Below are 22,125 nucleotides of genomic sequence, written 5' to 3' on the forward strand. Positions count from 1 at the left end.
TGTCCGGAAGGAAGTGAGTGTCCTGGGGGAGGCATCCAAAAAAACAGCCGTGTCATTTGCCAACTCACTATCCGGGAGCTCTTCTTCCCGATGGATAGGAAGCCTCATCCCATAAATATTAGTTTGAGATCTAATGTAGATACTCCTAGCTTCCGCCACAAACAGAAAAAGAAACGGGGCAAGAGGACATCCTTGGCAGACGGATTTGGAAATCTGAAACCTAACCCCTCTTACCTCCCCAATGAGCAACTGGCTATGGGCTGATTTTTAGAGAGAGGATACTCCTCTAATCCATGCATAGCTACCTCGTTTTGAGGTTGCTACTCTTGTAATATAATCAATCAATAGTTTTCACTAAAAAAAAGTGTGTGTGAATACACTCCGTTTATAGAAAGTATTCATTGGAGCTGTGTCTTTGATTCGCCGTTGGTCCATCTTCTACCTAGAAAGGCTTATTTTCTACAACAATCGGGTATTTCCACGGTGGATGATGTGGTGGATGAAAGGGGAGGGGTCTTACTCTTTCTTGTCCATAGACCAAGACACAATTTTGCTTTGACATGCATCACAGGTCTATATGGGGTACTCTCACTACCATGCTACTTCCTTTTCATCCTATTTCCTATTTATTTATTGACCATCCTCTTATGGATTGGAGATTTGATCGAGGCATTGTAGGTTATTCTGTAGGAACAAAGTGGAGACAGGTTGTGAACACAAGTGAGCAAGAGTGCACACACAAAAAGCTCCAATAGAAATGTTCAAATGAAACAATACAAGTACTTGGTATATATAGTCCCAAGTACTACTGGTCAACCATAGGGTTGACTTTATGCCTACAATACCATATCTTTGTAATCTCTTACAAATCCCCTCTCAAAGATATGGCTAAAAGTACCCTGGAAACATCTCAGGTGTACCCTGCAATACCTAAAGTACCATGGTTGCACAAATTCATCCAGATGGATATGCAACCTATGGGAGTACATGAAAACAATGTCATTGTGAATCACTTCACAACCCCCCTTGACATTGTGAGAATGTCTCTGATCCCCAATCCATGTCGATGTCGTAAGAAAAGATCTGTTGACAGGGCTTTGGTGAAGATATCTGCCACATTGTCCTCAAATGGACAATAGATGAGATTAATGAAGCCATCAGAAATACAATCCCGTACATAGTGATAATGATTTTCAATGTGTTTCATGCGAGCATGAAAGACAGGATTGTTGGCTATGGCAATACAACTCTGGCTGTCACAAAAGATAGAGTTTGCTTCGCCATCCTATGCATGATGCAAGTCATGCAAAAGCTTCCTTAACCACATTAACTCCGTAGTGGCTGAATTTGCAGCTTTGTACTCTACTTCACTGGAGGAAAGGGAGACTCGCTCTTGCTTCATACTAAGCCATGAGATACATGCTGAACCCAATGAGAAGCAATAGCCAGTAGTGTACCGTCTGTCGTCAATGTCCCCTAACCAATCTAAGTCGGTGAAACCACTCAGCTTTAGATCACAATCTGAAGCATAATGCAAGCCAAGAGAGAGAGTGCCATGGACATATTTGAGAACCCTCTTTGCTGCATTCCAATGTGTGATCCTAGGACAATGCATGAATTGGCTCAAAGGCCCTGTAGCGCAGGCAATATCAGGCCGTGTGGAGCATAGATATATCAAATTGCCAACCAACTGCCCGTACAAACTACCATCAAACTTTTCAGCAATATCATGCTTACTCACAGCTTGAGTCCCTTTTCCAATGGAGTAGCCACATGCTTACAGTTCTCCATTTTAAATTGCTACAACATTCCCTTCGAATACTTTGTCTGTGACATAGAAATCCCATCATGGGTCTACCAAAACTCAATGCCAAGACAATAATGCAATAGGCCCAAATCTGTCATGTCAAAGTTGTGACATAAAGCGGACTGCACTATTGTAATTTGCTGCAAATCACTGCCAGTGAGTATGATGTCATCCACATATAGTACCAACATGAACAATTCTGATTTTTTTTGCAGAACATACATATTTGGCATTGTATGAGTGTTTACGAAGCCCTGGCATAGCAAAAACTGATGTATCTTCTGATACCACGCACAAGGTGCTTGCTTCAGCCCATATAGAGCCTTCTTGAGCTTGCAGACCTTGTGCTCTTGTCCCTTCACCTCAAAACCTTGGGGCTGATGTACATAGACCTCCTCTTTAAGATCTCCATTGAGGAAAGCGGTCTTGACATCCATCTGGTACACTGACCAACCATAAAACGCAGCAAGAGAGATGACAGAATGAATGGTGGTCATCTTGGCCACTGGAGCAAAAGTCTCCTCATGATCTATCCCCTCCTCTTGTGCATACCCCTTGGCAACCAAACGGGCTTTGTATTTCTCAACTGTGCCATCTGAATGGTGTATCACCTTATAAATCCATTCCGTGCCAATCACATTTTTCCCAATGGGGGCATTAACCAAGTCCCATGTGGCATTCTTCTCAATGGATTTAATCTCAGTCCATAGCTTTCTGCCATGCCGGATTATGCTGAGCATCCTTGAAGCTGTGAGGCTCATTTTCAGCTTCCATCATTGAGGTCATCAAAGCAAAATTGACCTTTTTCGGATTTTTCTGAGTGCTGATCCTGGTTTTCCCCAAAGTAGGCTGATCCTTAGCATCTTGAATGGTCAACCTTGCCCAACGTGGAATAGATTTCTCTGTTGTAGCACTCGGGGCTACATCAACATCTTTAGTGGCCTCATGATGTTGATAATGCCTCCAAACATGAGGCTGTCTATTCTCATTAATTGGCTGCAAATCTAAAATATTTGAGGGAGAGCCATCCTCAACATGTGGCAAGCCATCGGAACTATGAGAAGTAGAAGGGGAAGCATTAAGAGACTCCATCTCATCATCCTCAAACTGGATGATGTTCAAAGGGGTGTCATCGTATGGTGGCAAGTCTGCATTAGCGGGCTACATGCACTCATTCTCAGCAAAGAGAACATCTTTGCTGATTATTACCTTCCTGGTAGTGGGATTATAAAGCCTAAATCCCCTGCTTTCAGTGCTATACCCTACGAAAATGCATTTGACACTCTTGTCATCAAGCTTTGTCCGGATGTGCATCTGGAACCAATGCATATGCCATTGAGCCAAAAACTCTAAAATGACTAACCTTTGGCTTAAAGCCATGGAAAGCCTCAAATGGAGTCACATTAACCAAAGCTTTGGTAGGGCATGTGTTTGGAATATAAGTGGCTGTCACAACTACTTCTCCCCAAAAAGCCTTTGAGACTCTCTTGAATTTCAGCATGCATATCGTCATTTCCATGAGAGTATGATTCTTCCTCTCAGGGAGTGGATTCTATTGTGGTGTATAAGGGCATGCCAAGTGATGTTTAATCCCATGTTGCTTCAAAAATCCCTGGAATGCATGTGACATGTACTCTCCCCCTCTATCTGAGTTGGGTGTTTCAATTCTAGAATTGGTTTGGTTCTCAGCCATAGCTTTGAACTCCTAAAACCAATAGAACACCTCATATTTTTCTTTCATGAGAAAAATCCATGTGAACGTGGAGAAGTCGTCTATAAAGGTCACAAAGTACCTTACTCCTCTATGCGTGGGAATAGTCATGGGGCCATAGTGATGCCACATACATCACTATGCACTATCTGCAACACTCTGGTTGCCTTGACCCAATTCTTGCCTTGTTTACTGAATGGCAAGCGATGCAATTTGTCAACTGCACACCCCTCACACACTTCATTTGCTGATTGCTGCACTTTTGGCATTCCATGAGTCATATTATTGTTGTACAAGTAGGACAATGCTCTGTGATGGACATGTCCAAACCTGGCATGCCATAAATCATCCTGGGAAGTGTTTGCTACAGTCAATACCTTCTGATCATAAGGCTGATCATCAAGCTTGTATAAGCCTCTATCATATGTGCTTGTTGCTACAACCTGATACCCTTTCTTTGGATCCTTGATCCTGCATTGGTTATCCTAAAATTCGACCAACATATGTTGATGATGGGCAATGTTTGAAACTGAAATCAGATTTTTACTCAAATCTGGAACATACCAAACATATGGGATATACTTAACTTTCCCATTATCAAGCTGAATAGGAATGTGCCCAACTCCGATGATATCTTGAGAAGCATCATTGGCACACGTAACCTATTTGCCATGAATAGGTGTGATGCTCTCATACCACTCCTAGCGAGGAGCCATGTGCTTAGTAGCACCACTGCCGATATACCATGTATCACTTGCAACAAGGTAAGCATCCCCTGATTGATTTTCAGCATTCAAATCCCCCCTGGCATCCAGCTTCTCATTAAATGCAGCAAACACAAAATCTCTATCACCCACCTTGGGCAACATGAACTTCACCATGTGCATCTGAAGCACGAGTTTCAATGGGGGCAACAAAATTACTGCTAGAGCTGTCCCTTTGCCTCTTCTTTTCATTGGCAGTCCTTTACTGACACTCTGCGATGTAATGCCCTGGCTTCTTGCAATAATTGCATTTGCCCTTTTTCTGATTTTTTCTTGAACTGCTTGCATTCCCTTCCTTGGGATGAGTTGTATGGCTGTGTTTTGGCTCAAACTTTTTCTGAAATTTGCCCTTTCTACCCATGGTAAGCGCTTGCTCACCCTGACGAGAGGCTTTGGCAAAATTTGAGCATCTCTCCTCTTCCTGCAACAAAAGCCCAACTAACTCATCGAACGAGAGTGGGACCTGAAAAAATGGGATGTTATTTTGCTGCCTAAAGCAAACCAAGCTCAATAGCTATTGGAAGATCTAGATAGTTATTATTTTCTCAAGTACATGTGTATATGTTCCTTTAGGCAATGTTATTTTGAAAGATGCTAGTGTAGATTTCATAGTGTGGAACCTTTTTAGAAATCATTTCTTGTCATGAAAACTTGCACTTAAATTTTGGGAATGTTATGCCATATATGTCACACAGTTTCATAGTATGACATCATTGATTTATACACACACCTAATTGGGGGTGAATATAAGAATTGTCTTGGTATATAGTGAAGGTTTGTGGTCCACAGATGAATGGCGCAATTTTTTGGAGAGGATTGGTCAAATTGAAAGTAAATTTGAAGAGAAACTTTCTAAAGGTGAGCTTGCAACACAAGATCTTTTGGAGCTTCGGTTGTGGGCTTCATATCGGGGCCAGACACTGGCAAGGACAGGTGTGCCATTTCCCTGTTGTGGAATAAATTAACATTTTTCCTTCTCTTTTCTCTTTTGTTAATGTAAGGTCACAAGTCTTTTTTCCTCCCATATTCTCCATCTAACATGAAATTTGATCTACATTAGTTCGTGGAATGATGTACTATAGAAGGGCTCTTATGCTTCAAAGCTTCATTGAGAATGGTTCTGAAGGTATGTAAGTGTTTTTTATTAGTATATGTCCTAAGATGCGTCTAGGTGCGAAATGAGATTTGGTGGAAATCCAATTAGCGCTGAAAGATCATGTAACGGATTGGGACTGCAGATCCTGAGAAGGGGTTACGAGCTTTCTCGTCTGAAGATTTGTGGCGTGAAAGGGCTCAGGCAGACATGAAATTCACCTATGTCGTAACATGCCAGATATATGGGCAATTAAAGAAGGATGGTGATCGTAGAGCTGCAGATATTATGTACTTGATGGAGAGGTAAAATAGTGCACTTGCAGAAGTCTAGGAGAGATGCTGTTACAAGACCATATGTTTCTTATCTAATCATGCTTTTCTCAAAATGTAGGAATGAGAGCTTACGAATTGCTTTTATTGAAAGTATTGAGAGTGGAGATGGCAGTCAACAAGAGTACTATTCCAAGCTTGTCAAAAAGGGCATTGGTGGGAATGATGAAGTATGATCTCAAACAGAGTTACTCTGCTCCTGAATGTCTACATTCTTTGAAATTTTCTCTTTATTCAGAGTTTGCTAATTATTGCCTGTTTATTTTGAGCAGGAGATTTACTCAATCAAGCTTCCTGGAAATCCGATACTCGGTGAAGGCAAACCAGAAAATCAAAACCATGCTATTATCTTCACACGTGGTGATGCAATTCAGACAATTGACATGAACCAGGTGTGATAATAAAACCTCATGCATTGTATAGCTTCAGCATTCACTGTAAATCGTCTTACATGAAAAGGGGGGGAAGGAAAGAAGTACCGATGAATCAGGTTAGCAAGCTTGGTTGTCTTTGTAGCCTAGTTATCACCCTACCATCATTTGCGGGCTGAGTCTACTTTAAAAATCATACCATATAAAATAAAATGCACATATACGTGTATGTATGTGCACACCTGTGTGCTGCATGCATGTGTATGCCTATGCACATGCCTGCATGTGTGTTTTGGTGCAGTGTGAGATGTCGTTTTGGGGAGATTGTGGGTATAGCTGTGCAAAATTGTATGCATGTGCATGAGTCTCTATGTTGGTGCACATGCATTAAGCGCATGTGTACACATGCAAATGGCTGCATCAGCATGGCTACTGTAGATTCAACAAGGGCATTGATCTCAGGGGGCTTCAAGATTGGTAGTGTTTCATGCTGAGATGGGTCAATTTGGAAACGCATAAATGTCATTATTATTCGTAGCAATTGAGATTCACGTGATCGTTTGTTGGAAGAGCTTGCCTCCATTGCTCTGGTGAATCATTTCGGACTTGAAGATTGCAGACTTGCATGAGTACTCATAACAGTTTTGGCTAGAGGAATGCTAGCAAGCAAGAGCAACTCATTGTCCAGTCATTGTGTTGTCTATAACTATAGACAACGTGTTTTCTATGACTTTAGACAACCAATACATGAGTTTCTTGTCCTTTTCATTCCATTCAGTCCATGCCCTGCAGTAGGGCTATTCTCATCTACTTCCGGCTCTTTCGTGTCACCGGTCACAAGCTCCCATAAGAAAATTTGTGACCCAAAACTTCCATGATGGCTAATTATTCTTGTCCATCTTCTCAATAACCCGACACGGTGTTGAGTAATGTTCATTGGATGGCACTCATGGTTATCCGTATAGAACACCACATGGCTCTATAGACATTTCTTGAGAGATTTTGATGAGCATAGCAGCATGCATATTTTTAGATCCATATGCATAGAGGATTTAGATGGCCACCAAGTCTATCTGGCACACATATTGCCAGTATTTGGACAAATACAATACACATTTAATGTCCATTTGAGGGAGTGTATAGGGATCCTCCCAGGAAGCCTATACTAGGAGGACTGTCTTCTTTAGAGAACAGAGCGGCTCCCCATTCTCCTCTGAAACCCCCACACGATTGACAGTATCAAAAATGGATTTTGTATTCCCCTCTTACGGGAGTTTGATTTTTTTCTATTTGGGTTATGCTTTTTCATGTTTACATGATGTATTTTTCCCTAGAGCTTTGCTCAGGGAGTTTCTTTCATACTTAATAGAAGTATTTCTTTAATAATAATAACAACAACAACAAGCAGAGGGGGGTCTTTCTACCACTAGGTCTGGTAAGGTTTTTGAGCCTTTGTTTTGATGAGCATTGTTAGTTGGAACATTCAGGGCCTTTGTGTGGTGTGGCCTCATCACCGCCGTAGGAAGCTGGTTTGTAGCTTCATGTAGATATTACTTGGGGACCTATTGATATTCTCTTTATTTAGAAATACAAACTAGATGCTAAAAGTCAGGTAAATTTCTTAAAGGTCATACCTTTTGGTCTTTTGCTTTGGCCACTAGGGGAGGAACCTTTATATTATTTTCTTCCCTTTGTGGTTGGACATGGTATCCTTTCATCCTCTATATCACAGTGGATTATCTTGCTGGTTGGGGGAAATAAGGTTGGCCTTATCAACATGTATGCCCCAAATAATAGAGGAGATCATGTCATTTTTGGGAAGGAACTTCTCTCTTGGGCCCTGATAGTAGACTCATGGATTATTGGAGGTGACTACAACATGGTGAAGTTGCCCTCAAACAAAAAGGGTGCCATTCATGCTCTTGATAGCGCAGCTTGGGATGCCTTCCCTTTCCAGTTCAGTGGCAAAGTCTCTTGGATAGATGATGCCTTTTACACTTTGCTTCATTTGCCCCTATTATAATGTTCAAGCAGGAAAATTCAGATGCCCATCCATGAACGGAATGACAAATTTATGTTGATGATTGGGCACTAGACAGAGGCAGTTTGGTATGTGTTGCACCAGAGCTTTCCATGTTGGATCAGTTTCTGTAGTTATAATGATTAGTAAGCCTTATATAAGATGATGCTCTACAATATTAGGTTTCCTTGCTCCTCCTCAACTACCTTGCTGCCCCCCTCTCAGCCTCCCCGGCCCTCTCTCCTCCCTCCTCTCAGTCCACTCCCCACCTCTCCTCTCCCTCCCCGCCCCTTCCTTGCTGCTCATCCCCCTCTTCCCCGTCCTCTATCCCCGCCCCCTACCCCCGCCTTCCATCCCCTCTCCCCTGACCTCTACCCCTGCCCCCTACCCCCGCCTTTCAGCCCCTCTCTCCCACCCCCGCCCCCGCCCCCCCCGCTTCTCAGCCCCTCTCCCCTGCCCTCTAGCCCCGCTGATTGCAAAAAAGATAGAGCACTATACTGCCTTTATAACTACTGCAATCTCTTCCATATACTCACCGCTTCCCCAAACACTAGACACCATATACTCCGTCAACCCTGGAAGTCTTAATCCGGACAAGTTCAAAGCAAAACACATCATCCAAAAGAGGTCCTACTGATGGCAATGGCAGATTAATCCACTCATAGTATAAAATTCAATACTCTGTACAAGATCAAGTACATGAATATACAATTTCCTATTTTTTCTTTAGTATTTATATCCACTCATCAAACTCAACATTTGTACAAAGACTCATCCAGAGAATTTCTTATGCGAGGTCTTCCATTGCTGGTAACACAACACCCTGCCACTCTTCATCATTTACGTACAACAGTAGGTGCCACACACCTTGTGCTTCAAAATTGAGGATTTCTTCAAATTGAAAGTTCCAGCTGAAGCACACTGTATCATACTGTGATTCTACCTCTAAACAAAAATACATTTTTTCTTTTTTTCCATTTCCTCCAGTAACATCCTCTACTGGTATCACTCTATCTTCTTCCATAAAAATATCTATAGAATCAAACACTCAAATCACTTTGATATAATATCTGCACTCTAGTCTTAGAAAAAATCATATTCTGATATCATATCTATCTCATAAAAGAGATCTCTCGGCCATTGGCTCTTGGGAAACTCCAATCCTGCAACTACCTCATATGTTATCTATAGGATAAGAACCCATCGCTCCTCTGTAACCTCATTGAATATTACTTCATACTGCAGATGTTGCGGTACAATAATAGCCTCCACCCTGTGGTTCATCTCAAACACTAAAAACATTTTCTAATTACAGAAATGTTATCAATCTTTGAGCTTTTCCTTGGCTTGGAAGACTCTCTGGTTGGAAAATGACTGCAATCACTAGTTCTTGCTACACCTGGTTTCCCTGGGTGCAAGCTGAGCTCCCCTAGCTTTGGTGGAAACTGAGCTCCGCTAGCTCCAGTTTCACCGTCTAGCTCCACAGCAATGGCCTCTCCTTCAAGAAGCCCATGGTAAAATCTCCCAACTCAAGATCAATCATGAATAGTCCTAGACCTCTTTGTCATCATGTGAACCAACTGCCTCATATGCTCAAAGTTGCCATCCTGTTTGCTATTTCTCCATTGTGAATCAACCACCCTCGACCTGACGTGGATAGCTCCTCCTAATACGCCTTGCTAATTGGTATGCTCCTGGTGTAGGCCTTCACATGGTCACCTCTTCTTTCTTTATGCGATCAACCCACTAGTATGCTGCATCTTTACTTTGCTTAGTTACAACAACAGCCCGTGGATGCACGTATGGACCTTCTTGCAGCCTCAGCTCAGCTTGTGGTCACACATATGGACCCATCCCAATAGCTTGTAGGAATCAAACAACTTGTAATCAAGAGAACTAGCCTGCTGTATGCATCCATGCTCTCAAACACCAACCTCGTCTAGCTCTTCATCGCCAACACGCACACCACCGTGACCTTCCTTCAACCTTAGGTGATCAACCCATGCACTACCTACAGCTTCAGTGCTATGCAGCTCTATACACAAGCCCTTTTCGAGTCAATTCGCAAGCAATGAGAAGGGCCTTAATCACCCACTGGGGATCGCGACCTCCATCAACTCCTCTGCTCTTGCTCACAGAGCCTACTGAGCTCTTATCGTTGAATTATGGCCTTCATACTAAGATAGCTTCCTGATCCTGGAACACGCACATCGCCCATCATCTCTGTCACCCTACACACCTCTTCTCCATCCTTCGCATGAAGCTAGCCAACACTGCAGCTTCACTTGTCATCACAGAGCACCTGCCTCCCAGCTCATGCAATCAACTCGTCCTTTAAACTGGATCACAACTCGCCATCAATGTTGTTATCTCCATCGCCATCTCCTGCTCACAGAGCACACCTAACATCCAAGTATTTCCAATCTGCACAGTAGAGACCACAGCCAAGTCCTAAGTGCTTCTCACAAGCAACCATCAACCTCTTCAGCAGGATCTAAACTCCCCTCCCGTCGTCTGAGATCCTTCCCAGTCACACAGAAGTGATTCTTCTCTGAGTCCAACCACCGTGTATTTTTACTGCGCGATCTTGGACCTCCTCTGCAACCCCCCACATTGTGCCTCTCCTACCAAGCTTTTAACTCATGTATACCTCCAGCTCGTCGACCAAAAGCTTCAAGACTAGATTCACGTAGCCACCTTCATGCTATCCAGAAACACCAATATCCTAATCATGTAACACCTCGCCATCTAGAAAGCTTGAGAAGGGATTCACGTAATCACGTTCACATGCACACCCTCCTTTCCAAATCAATTTGGCCACCTTAGCAATGACATTTTACCACTCTCAAAGATTTTCCCCCAAATTCATACACCAACCATTAAATGCTCATTTTTCAAACCTTAGACGTTGATGCACACATGGTTCTAGCTAGTCAGGCATTCAATCACTTGCATGCTACTTCTAATCTTCTTAAATCAAACCAACTCGACTCATGGGAAGTTCACATGACTCAAGACAAAAGGAAAAACACTCATGACATTATAAACATGTGACACAGGACAGCATTTCGGAGCACATGGTATCACGTCACCACATAGACAATGTTGGAAACCATGCTCTGGATTATTCTGGTGCTCCCACATTGCATTTCATCATATCTCAAGAGTCCCCGCAGAAGTATCTACCATCTCAAGAAAATATATACATTAGTGTAGAGTCTTTCATGAGAGTGTCCATAGCTCAAAGCCACCACCAACTAGCTATGTACATAGCTATGCACCTACCCATCAGCATGCAACAAGTGAAAAACATATTTACATTTTTATCCACACATCTCTAGCAACCTCTTTGTTCTGCTGTGACATTCATGTCCAACAGTGAACCGAAAAGAGATGAAAGATCCAAATTCTCCTCTTCTTCACTTTGCACTGACTTCCACCGGTTTTGCCACAGCTCATTATCTTCATGATCCTCCTCTTTCAGTGCTACCATCAACCGTGCAAAGTATTCTTCAACCGGACACCATTGACTCTCTTCTTATGTTTCTTACCATCTAAATCGGTCAATTGATAAGTTCCATTTTCAAATTTCTTCTCCACTCTGTATGGACCTTCCCATTTGGTTTGAAAAGAAGTATGAAATGTACTATCCAGTTTGCTATTATATCTGAGAACTAAGTCTCCATTTTCAATTTCCTTCTTAAAATTTTTGCATTTTCCAACTCTTGCCTCTGCATTTGCACTCTGGCATAATGCTCAAAAGCCAAATCCCTATCTAATTGCATGACCTACACTGCCAGTAATCTCTCCCTGTAACTGTTTACAGGCTCATATCCTTCTTCAACCAAAAATTTCAAAGCTGGTATTTCCACATCCAATGGCAATATTGCTTCTTTCCCATACACCAAATGAAAAGGAGAAAATTAGTGCTGTGCTTCACCGCTACCCTGTATGCCCACAAAACTGGATTCATCTCCAAATCCCAGTTTTTTGTGTGGTTTCCAGTCATTTTAGTCATCATCAATTTGAAATCTCCATTAAAATTCTCATTCAACCCATTACACTGAGGGTAATATGGGGTGATGTACTTATGATTTATATTCAGCTTACTGCACAAGTAATATGTCACTTCTCCTCTGAATCCCGGACCATTATCTGAAAGTAACTCCAGGGGAATTCCAAATCTGCAGCATATGTGTTCATATATAAAATCAGCAACCCCTTTGCTATCCACTCTTTTTACTGCCTTCACCTCTGCCCATTTTGATAAATACTCCACTGCAGTCAACATATAACATTTCCCTCTGGAAGTTCTGGGTAGAGGACCAACTGCATCTATTCCCCATCTTTCAAAAATATAATAAGCTAGCATAATATTTATTGGCTCCATTTTAAGAATTCTTTTTCCCATTCTCTGACATTCATGGCAGGATCTACACCAATGCTGCACATTTTCTGCAGTGTAATCTTAAAAGCATAGTGTCCTCCACAAGCTCCTTCATGACTGGATGACAGTATATAATATATTTCTTCTCTCGAGGGCACTCTCCTCAAAATCTGATCAGCCCCTCTCATGTAAAGCTCATCATCAATCATCATATACTGTTTACTCTTCCGTATGAAGTGATATTTCTGACTCTTTATAAGCTCTTGAGGTAGATGTCCAATAAGTAAGAAATCCACTATCTGAGCCAGGAATTCTCTCCCTCTGTACAGTGGATCTTCAAGCCTTGCTATCACTGGATCTTGATCTCATCTCCTGAGCTAATTCATGTGCCATTTGATTATCCTCCCTTCGGCAAATTGCTGGATATTCCATGCTGTAAATTGTCTTACTTTGGCTAGATACCCTTTCAACCTTGGGTTTCTTGCTTGCCAACTTCCCAGGACCTGCTTAACAACAAGTAGAGAATCTCCCTTGATCATTATCTTCTGAATTTTCAGCTTAAGTGCAACCAGTAACCCCTCATATAATGCTGCATACTCCTCATTATTGCTTCCGGCGGCTTCCAGATGAACTCCCTCTTTCTGAATCAGTAATCACATAGCCTCCTTTAGCTTGATGTAAACTCTTCCTGTACGAGCCATCACAATGCAAGATAGGTCTAGCATCCTCTCTATGCAGTGTGTCAAGATCTGCAGTAAGTAACAGGCGAGCTGCTGCTCCTCCCCATGAGCTACTGCCCCCTCCTTTCCTTCTCTCAGCCAGCCCCCTCTCCCTCTCCCTCGCTGCCCCCCCTCTCCCCCCTTCGAGCTCCTCCTCTCCCTCCCCTCTCGCCAGCCCCCTCTCCCTCCTCCCTCCTCCCTCCTCTCCCCTTCCTCCTCCCCGCCCTCCCTCTCCTCCCCCCCACTGCCCCCTACCTCTCCCTCCTTGCTGCCCCTACCTCTCCCTCCCCGCCCTTCCTCTCCCCCACCCGTCAGCCCCCCCGCCCCCCTTCTCCTCCCCCGCCCCCTCCCCCGTCATCCCTCTCCCCCCCCCGCTGCCCCCCTCCCCAATGCCCCCTTCTCCTCCGCAGTCCCTCTCCCCCACTAGCCCCCCCGCCCCCTTCTCCTCCCCCGCCCCCCTCCCTCGCCCTCCCTCTCCCCCCCCCCGGCTGCTCTCCCCCTCCCCCATCCTTTCCTCTCCCCCGCCCTCCCTTTCCCTCCCTCCTAACCCGCCCTCCTTTCCACTCCCCCTCCCCCTCCTTCCTCTCCCCCGCCAGCCCCCCTGCCCCCTTCTCCTCCCGCGCCCCCCTCCCTCGCCTTCCCTCTCCCCCCCCCCCGCTGCTCTCCCCCTCCCCCATCCTTTCCTCTCCCCCGCCCTCCCTTTCCCTCCCTCCTAACCCACCCTCCTTTCCTCTCCCCCTCCCCCTCCTTCCTCTCCCCTGCCCTCCCTTTCCCTCCCTCCTATCCCGCCCCCAAGAAGACCCCCCCAAAAAAAAAAGAGAGTTAAAAAAAAAAAAAAAACCCTCCTCCCTCTCCCTCCCCGCCCCCTTCCTTCCTAACTCAACTCCCCACGCCTCCCCCTCAGCCTACCTCCGTCTCCCTCTTCAGTCTATCCTCTCCTTCCCTTCCCCTCTCTCGTACCCTCTCTTTCTCCTTCTTCCTGCGCCCGCGTTTAAGGCGTCCTGGGCAGTAGTTTCACGGACGGAGCTTTTTCGGTGTTGGAATCGGCCTTTTCACATCGATTGGAGAATGGAAGCCAATCTCCGTCCACTTCCACCGGCCGCGAGAACCGTCATTTTTTCAGAAGACGAGTTGTAGTAGCTCAAGAAAGATGTGGAATTAGAGGGCTCCACATCACTTTTCGCCCGTATCTTTGGGTCACACCCTTCTAGATCACAGGCTAGAGACTGGATGCTGGCAGCGTTACCAGGAGACCTCGCCCCACACCTCATAGATATTTGACTTTTGGGATGTGGATTCTTCCAAGTGGTTTTCGACTCCCACGAGTCCACAGCCCTTGTTCTCAAAGCTAATCCCCTGGCTTGGGGTTTGAGGAGGATCTCTCTTTTACCCTATACCTTGGGCTTCGATCCGGTCGAGGAGGACAGGCATGTCACATCACTGTTCATTAGATTTCCTGGTCTTCCTCAGGTCTACCATCGATTGCTTGCCACTATCGAAGCCACATTCAAAGTGGTCACTGAGATCCCCTCCCTTCCTGGCATGCCTTCTTCCTCGGCAGAGGTAGTCGGTGCAGGCGTGGTGCCTCGTGTTAGGGTCATTGTCTCTGACCCTAACATCTTAGATGACCACATTATGCTTCAGCATCCAGATGGCTCTCTCTTTCGACAGAGAGTTGAGATTTCAAGTAGACAGGACCAGTGCAAGATTTGTAGGACCCTTGGGCACTTTGCTAGAGACTCCCCAAGGAAGAGAAAAAGACCCAAGATGTCTTCTGGTGCGGCTCCTTCACATACTACCACGACTGCACCTCCCCAGCACCCTATACCACGCACTCCAGGAACACCAAGAGCAACAGGGCGCCCTGCTTCGCGCACCCCTAGACCACCAGGGGCAGCAGGGCGCCCAATGTCCGCAGCGCACCCAGTACCATGATGGAGAGCTATCAGAGCGGCTCCCTTACCTTAGGAGGAGACTTTTGATCCTGTTCAGACAGATGCCTTCCAGACTCGAGAGGTGGATGTTGCTGCAGCCCCAAACACTACAGTTCCACATCAGGAGGAGCCTTTAGATCCACCAGCCCCAGTCACTTTGGTTTCTGACCCCTTGGTTTCTGACCACAAGGGGGCTATAGGTACTTCTTCCCCGCAGACTGTTCCTGTCACAGTCAGGACAACCGAGAAAGTGCAGGCGCAGATGAGGGCTCTTTATTCCTCTTCACCCCAGCCACAGGCCTCCTCAACCCCCAGCTCTAGTTCTGCTGATAGAGGCATGGCAGGTCCTTCTCCTTCATCTTCCATGAGTGCAGGTCTTCTTCGCACTCCTCGGCCTTATCAAGAATTCTTTTTTGGCAATGGCAGATTCGGCGACTTTCATGGATGATGATGACTTTGTGCCTTCTACCTTAGGGGTCCTGGTCATTGGGATTCCTTCTAACAGGGCCTCCCTTTCAGCACGTGTGGGGATCCTTTCACCTATTGAGTTTCATGTCCTTAGCAAGAGTGTTTCGGCCCAGGGGAAGCTGGTCTCCTCTACTAGGTCGGGTAATCCTTTCCATCCGGCATCCTCCTGTCGAAGAGGATAGTCAATTGGAACATACAAGGCCTAGGCGGAGTTCCACACCATCGTCGTAGGCAATTGATTCGGAACCAGCTTCATCCAGGTGTCACTCGAGGTCTATTGATATCCTTTTTATCTAGGAACACAAGCTGGATGCCAGTGATTGCTCTAAGTCTGGCAAACTGCTTTCAGGACATACCTTCTGGTCGCCTACTATGGGCACAAGGGGAGGTACTTGCATTTCGGTCTCTCTTTCTATTCTCCCCTTGGTTGCTGGTCATGGTATTATCTCCCCTTCTAGAGCTCAATGGATCATTATTTTGATTGGAGGGCATAAAATTGGTCTTCTCAATCTTTATGCTCCCAACAACAGAGGGGAGCGGATTTCCTTTTGGAAGGAGTTACTCTCTTGGGCCCCCATTGCAGATTCTTGGATCATTGGTGGTGACTTCAACATGGTCGAGTTGCCTTCAGACAAAAAGGGAGGCAGACAGGGTGGAATTCATTATTTGGAGAGGGCAGCCTGGGATGCCTTCCTCTTTCAGTTCAGTGGCAGGGACACTTGGTTGGATGATGCCTTTCATATTATGCCACAGTCACTCTTGTACTCTTGGTCGAACAGGAGAATACACATGCCCATTCATGCACGCATTGACAGATTTTATGTAGACGATTGGGCACTTGACAGAGGAGGATTTGTATGCATTTCTACTGGGGTTTCCACCTCAGATCATTTTCCAGTGGTGTTGCAGATTCTTGAGCCTCATCGGAGAGGACACTCTACCAGTGTCAGGATTCCGGATGCTTTTTATGCAGAGGAGAGCCTCACGGAGGATATTTTACAGACTTGGGTTTCTCACATACAAGGTGGAGCTGTCCACCCATCTCAGGTAGCAGCAGCCTTATCCGGAATTAGTGACTATTATCATACAGTCGCTGATTCTAGGAGATGTGAGATTCTCAGATGTGAGATTGGTATACGCCAGCAGTTAGCGTCCCTTCAGAGGGAAGAGTAGAAGAGGCCCACAGATGCTTGGATTCAGGAACGCCTTGCTGCAGCAAGGGCTCATTTGCAGACATTGTTGGATCAGAGAGTAGAATATGCCTTTCATGCACGGGAATCCTTTTGGATTCAGATGGGTGGCAGGGTCAACAAACACTTTTTCTCTACTCATGGGCCTAGACATAGTAGAGATAGTGTTTCGCAGCTTGTTGACTCAAACGGGGTGTTACAGTCACATCCTGATGCTGTCATGTGTGTAGCTTCAGAATTTTTTGCATCCCTTCTTACTGCAGATCCAGGCACACAGGCCATTGGTGATGCCAAAGAGGTAATTTGGTAGTGTATCCCTGTATTGGTGAAGGATGAGATGTATGTTTCTCTTGATGCACCTTTCACCAATGCAGAATTCAAGACTGCATTACTTGCCCTTAGAAGGGCATGTGCCCAGGTTCAGATGGACTTACCCCCTCCTTTTGAATTACTTTTTGGGAGCAGATTGGTGATCACATTGCATCAGCCCTGCAGCGCATGTGGGACTCTGGTGAGATGCTGGACTCACTTACAGATGGTCTCATTCATCTCATCCCAAAGGGAGGTAATAGGAATCTTGTGTCTCAATGGAGACCCATCACTCTATTGGGCACTTTTTACAAGATTCTGGCGAAAGCCATCAGTCTGCGGCTACAGGTTTTTCTTCCAGATTTGATTCATGACACGCAAACAGGGTTTATGCATGGCAGAAGTATTTTTGATAATATTTTTTCATTTTGGGAGGCCTCAGAATGGGCCATGCAGAGCCGCCAGAGATTGGCCATTCTACTCTTGGACTTTGAGAAAGCTTACAACAGAGTAGACTGGGATTTTTTAGAGGGTACTCTATCTCTCTTTGGTTTTTCAGATGCATGGATTAGAGGAGTATCCTCTCTCTACAGATCAGCCCATAGCCAGTTGCTCATTGGGGGGGTAAGAGGGGACAGGTTTCAGATTTCCAGATCCGTTCGCCAGGGATGTCCTCTTGCCCCGTTTCTTTTTCTGTTTGTGGCGGAAGCTATGAGTATCTACATTAGATCTCAAGCTGATATTTATGGGCTGAGGCTTCCTATCCGCCGGGAAGAAGAGCTCTTGGATAGTGAGTTGGCAGATGACATGGCTGTTTTTTTGGATGCCTCCCTCAGGACACGCACTTCCTTCCGGACAGCCTTGGATTTGTTTTGCACAGCTGCAGGTGCATACATTTTTTGGCATAAATTCAGTGGTTTTTGGATTTGCGAGGATAACACCCCGGATTGGGGTAATGATATTGGCTTCACTTGACTTGGGTACAGAGGGGCGTCTCCGTCATATATTTGGGCTGCCAGGTTGGGGTGGTCATTTCTCCTTCACAACAGTTTGCTCCGGTGTTGGAAAGCATCAGAAGAAAGCTCCCTTTCTGGAGCTCAGCCAAACTTGACTTGGCCAAAAAGTAGGGGGAAGGAGGGAGGGGCTGAGGGAGAGGGAGGGGAGGGCTGAGGGAGCTGAGGGAGAGGCAAGGAGAGACAGGAAGCTGAGGGAATTAGCGATGGGGAGCTGGAAAAAAACCAATGCATTGGGATGTGTGCCAAAGTATCAAGTGTCCAAAATGCATGAAAATCAGTCTCAAATGTTGAATCCCAGCAATATATGTGTTCCACACTAAGCCAACAACAACCTCAAAATACACGAGAGATTTGGGTTATACAGGAAACCCATAAAAATTCAAACCTATAGTTGAGTAACGTACATTACCATACCATTGTAATAATATTCCTACAAGATCAAGGAAAGGAGAGAGAGGGAGGAGAAAAAGTGTGATCAACTCAAAGAGGGGAGCAACACTAAGACCAAGCCTCCCCTAGGCATAACATTGTGACTAGTGGGCAAGCATAGGTGCTTCCAACAAACTACCTATCACAGAGAGCATGAGCTTTTTCATAACCGAAAATGAGAGAATAAGGCTGAAAATATGGCTCATACTGATCAGTATTTCACAAGAGGAGCAAATATCCTCTGCCCTTCTAAAATCATTAACTATTCCATCTACTCCACTTGTCACTCAGCTCTGATATCTCCAAAATAGTCTAATCATACCAAAATCTGATTCAATACCTTAGTCATAGTTTGTGTACTTTCTCTCCTTGGGATTTGTATGTTTACCCTGAGCTCAGTTACTGAAGTACAGCATCAGCCTGTATGTTCATGGAATAGCTCTTTATGTCAAAGATTAATGTGTCTCTCTTGCATTTGCCCTAGCTGATGAGGACTCTGTAATTTATATTGTGTTTTGTTAGGATAATTACTTTGAGGAGGCTCTTAAGATGCGTAATCTCCTTGAGGAGTTCAAAGGAGCTCATGGAAGACTCCCTCCAACCATTCTTGGAGTGCGTGAGAATGTATTCACAGGAAGGTATGTGTTTGATTTTTTTTGCAAGGGTGTGTTCCTGTACTGATGGCAAACACATGTCATGGATGATTCTACTGTAAGATTAGACTTATACTCAGTATCTGGCTTTATTTGCAGTGTTTCGTCCTTGGCTGCATTTATGTCTAACCAGGAGACAAGCTTTGTTACATTGGGGCAGCGTGTTATGGCTAGTCCATTGAAGTGAGCTTTATTCACGTGTTCTATAGGTTAAACTTGAGATAATTTCTCGCAATATGTTTTTAGTCACTTCAATATGTGTTATTCTCATTAAAGCAACAATAATATTTTTAACGCAGGGTTAGAATGCACTATGGGCATCCAGACGTGTTTGATAGGATTTTCCACCTAACGAGGGGGGGCATAAGCAAAGCTTCAAAAACAATAAACATCAGTGAGGATGTCTATGCAGGTTGGAAGTATTCAAAGGATTCAATTCTGCAATTACGTTTTTTCTTTTGTATGTGGGTAAATTTCATGACAGCTTACTTATTGCAGGTTTCAATTCCATTTTGAGACGAGGGAACATTACACATCATGAGTATATCCAGGTCTTTTTCCTTCTCCTCTTTAGGAATTTGTGAATATCAGAGCCTATATGATAGATTATTCACAAAATCCGTACATATCTAATAGGTAGGTGGCGGCTGCTAGACTGCCCTTTTTCCAACACATGGAAGATAGCTTGGAGGATGCAGAAAAAGGTCAAGCCCTTATAGGCACCAAGATTTATTCAATCTTAGAAAGTGACCATAGCTTTTCAACATGCCATGGTGATATCTACAACGTTTCTAGCCCTTGCAGGTTTTATAAGAAGTGAGAAATGGGTCCAAAATGTGGTTGCCTTTGGAGCATGATCATGTTGGGAATGGTGGCAGCAGGGTACTCTTCCAAATCAACACAACTCTTTTTTCAAGAAAAGGACTTCTATTAAATATGAACAAAAGCTGTGAGAGAAATCTCAATGAGGAAATCCATTATGCAAGAAGGGGCCAATAAAAAGATCCTCACAGGTAACAAGAAATAAACCAAGGCTGTGGCAGAAAGTGCCATCTCAACCTTGCAGTGGACTGTGAGAAAACACGGGGAGCCCCTCCATTCTCTAAGTATGTAGACCTTTTGGCAAAAGCTACTCGTGAGGCCCCTTCATGAACGTCCAAATGGCCATCAACGTATGAATAGTATCTGTCCAAATGATGATTAGAGTATGAGAAGGGTGGACCTAGTGTCCATCCAGGCTGTCCATCCAGGCTCTGTGCATCTGGCTCTCTATCTATGCCATGCTGAAATACTTGCCAATATCTCCCTAGAAGAATCCACGAATGCATGCCTGGGCCTGAAGTGTGAGAAAGGGACATCATCCAGAAAGCACGACTCAACTAACGTCGTCGTACCGAAAGAGGCCAAGAAGACTCATGCCTCTCATAAAAGACCTGAGGTCTAGCCAAGCTATTGAGCCCCAAGTCATAAAGAAAGGAAATGGAGGAAACATACTGAAAATCTTGGCAATCCCCTTCCAAATGATCCTCACCTGTCTGCAATCCCATAGACAATGCTGAATGGACTCCACAACAGAATGGCATCGAGGACAAGTAGAGTATGTCCCAAACCTGGTCTTCCACAGGTTTATTGCAATCCCTCCATGAATAGAAAGCCAAAAGAAAAGAGTGATTTTTCTATTCCTGAGGGATTTTGAAAGTCTCCTCCCAAAAATCTCATGCAAATTAGCAGAAATTGAAAATTCTCCCAATGAAGAGATCTAGAGGGCCTCCAACCTCTACAATTGAGCTAAAATCTCCTATCATTATTGACTATGTAATGAAAGAAGAGAATGCTCTTCTCTTGGTACCCTGCATCAATCCACTGCCAATATCTAGGATCCCAGTGTAAAAGCCTTATGGGGGCTCCTCCATATAGCCGAATCCTCCATGAGATCAAAGAGAGAAGAAGTGAGTCTGGGTCTAAGTATCATTGTGAATTTTTTTTTTTTTCAAAAAAGAGACTTCTATTAAGTAAGAAAGAAACCCACGAGAGCAAGCTCTGTGCGGAAATACACAATGCTAAGCATGTAATAACAAACACCTCAGAGGAATGAGGTAGAAAGAAACCAAGGCTGAGGCTCAAAATGCCATCTCAACCCTGTAGAAGTCTCAGCAAAGAAGGGAGAGTCTCTTTAATCTCTGAGAAAAGTAACTCTCCTGGAGGAGGTTGCTCCTGATGATCCCTGCATGGTTGCCCAAATGGCCATCAGAGTGTGTATCGTATCTGTTCAAGTACTGGCCAAGATATGAGAAGGGTGAACCTGAGAACCCTCCAAAGCCTCAGTGCATCTGGCTCTCCAAATATGCCATGCTCCAATGCTAGCTAGGATCATCCATGGAGAGTCGACCAAGGAGTGAGCAGCCCTGAAAAGAGTGGCCGGAACATCCTCTAGAGAGCACGACTCCACAAGGTGTCGTCGGATGTGAAGAGCCCAAGAGGAATCAAGTCTCTCAAAAAATACCTCGGGCCGTGAAAGAGTAAGTCAAGCCACTGATCCCCAGGTCATATAGAAAGGTAGGCGAACAAAAGTGCTGAAAAGTCTTGCAATCCCCTTCCATATGATTCTCGCCTGTCTGCAATCCCAAAGGCAGTGCTGTATTGTCTCCAAAGCAAAAAGGCAGCGAGGGCAAGAAGGGTCAGCTCGAACTTGGACCTCCAATGGTTTACTGCTATCCCACCATGAATAGAAAGCCAAAAGAAGAGAGTGATTTTTCTATTCTGATGGGATTTCAAGAGTCTCTGCCAAATAAATTTTCGCAAGTCAGCACGAATCTGAAAGTTCTCCCAATGATGAGCTCTGGTGGGCCTCCAACCCCTACAGCTGAGCTGGAATTTCCTGGCATTACTGACTGTGTAACGAAAGAAGGGGATGCCCTTCTC

The 22,125-nt window shown here is 44.7% G+C and overlaps 1 protein-coding gene across 1 annotated transcript in view; it reads left to right on the forward strand.

Annotated features, from left to right (window-relative positions):
- Window positions 1-22,125, forward strand: part of LOC147894679 (callose synthase 9-like) — a 433,662-nt gene that overhangs the window by 326,982 nt on the left and 84,555 nt on the right. Inside the window, exons 28-36 of the mRNA XM_087384939.1 lie at window positions 5,072-5,215; window positions 5,343-5,408; window positions 5,521-5,680; window positions 5,769-5,877; window positions 5,980-6,099; window positions 19,073-19,188; window positions 19,303-19,386; window positions 19,503-19,615; window positions 19,702-19,754. Coding sequence (XP_087241065.1) covers window positions 5,072-5,215; window positions 5,343-5,408; window positions 5,521-5,680; window positions 5,769-5,877; window positions 5,980-6,099; window positions 19,073-19,188; window positions 19,303-19,386; window positions 19,503-19,615; window positions 19,702-19,754 — 965 coding nt within the window. The remainder of the gene's footprint in view (window positions 1-5,071; window positions 5,216-5,342; window positions 5,409-5,520; window positions 5,681-5,768; window positions 5,878-5,979; window positions 6,100-19,072; window positions 19,189-19,302; window positions 19,387-19,502; window positions 19,616-19,701; window positions 19,755-22,125) is intronic.

This window comes from Dipteris shenzhenensis, chromosome 14 (assembly GCF_047967505.1).
Source record: "Dipteris shenzhenensis isolate YYH24624 ecotype China chromosome 14, Dip_SZ_1.0, whole genome shotgun sequence".
Lineage (NCBI taxonomy): Eukaryota > Viridiplantae > Streptophyta > Polypodiopsida > Gleicheniales > Dipteridaceae > Dipteris > Dipteris shenzhenensis.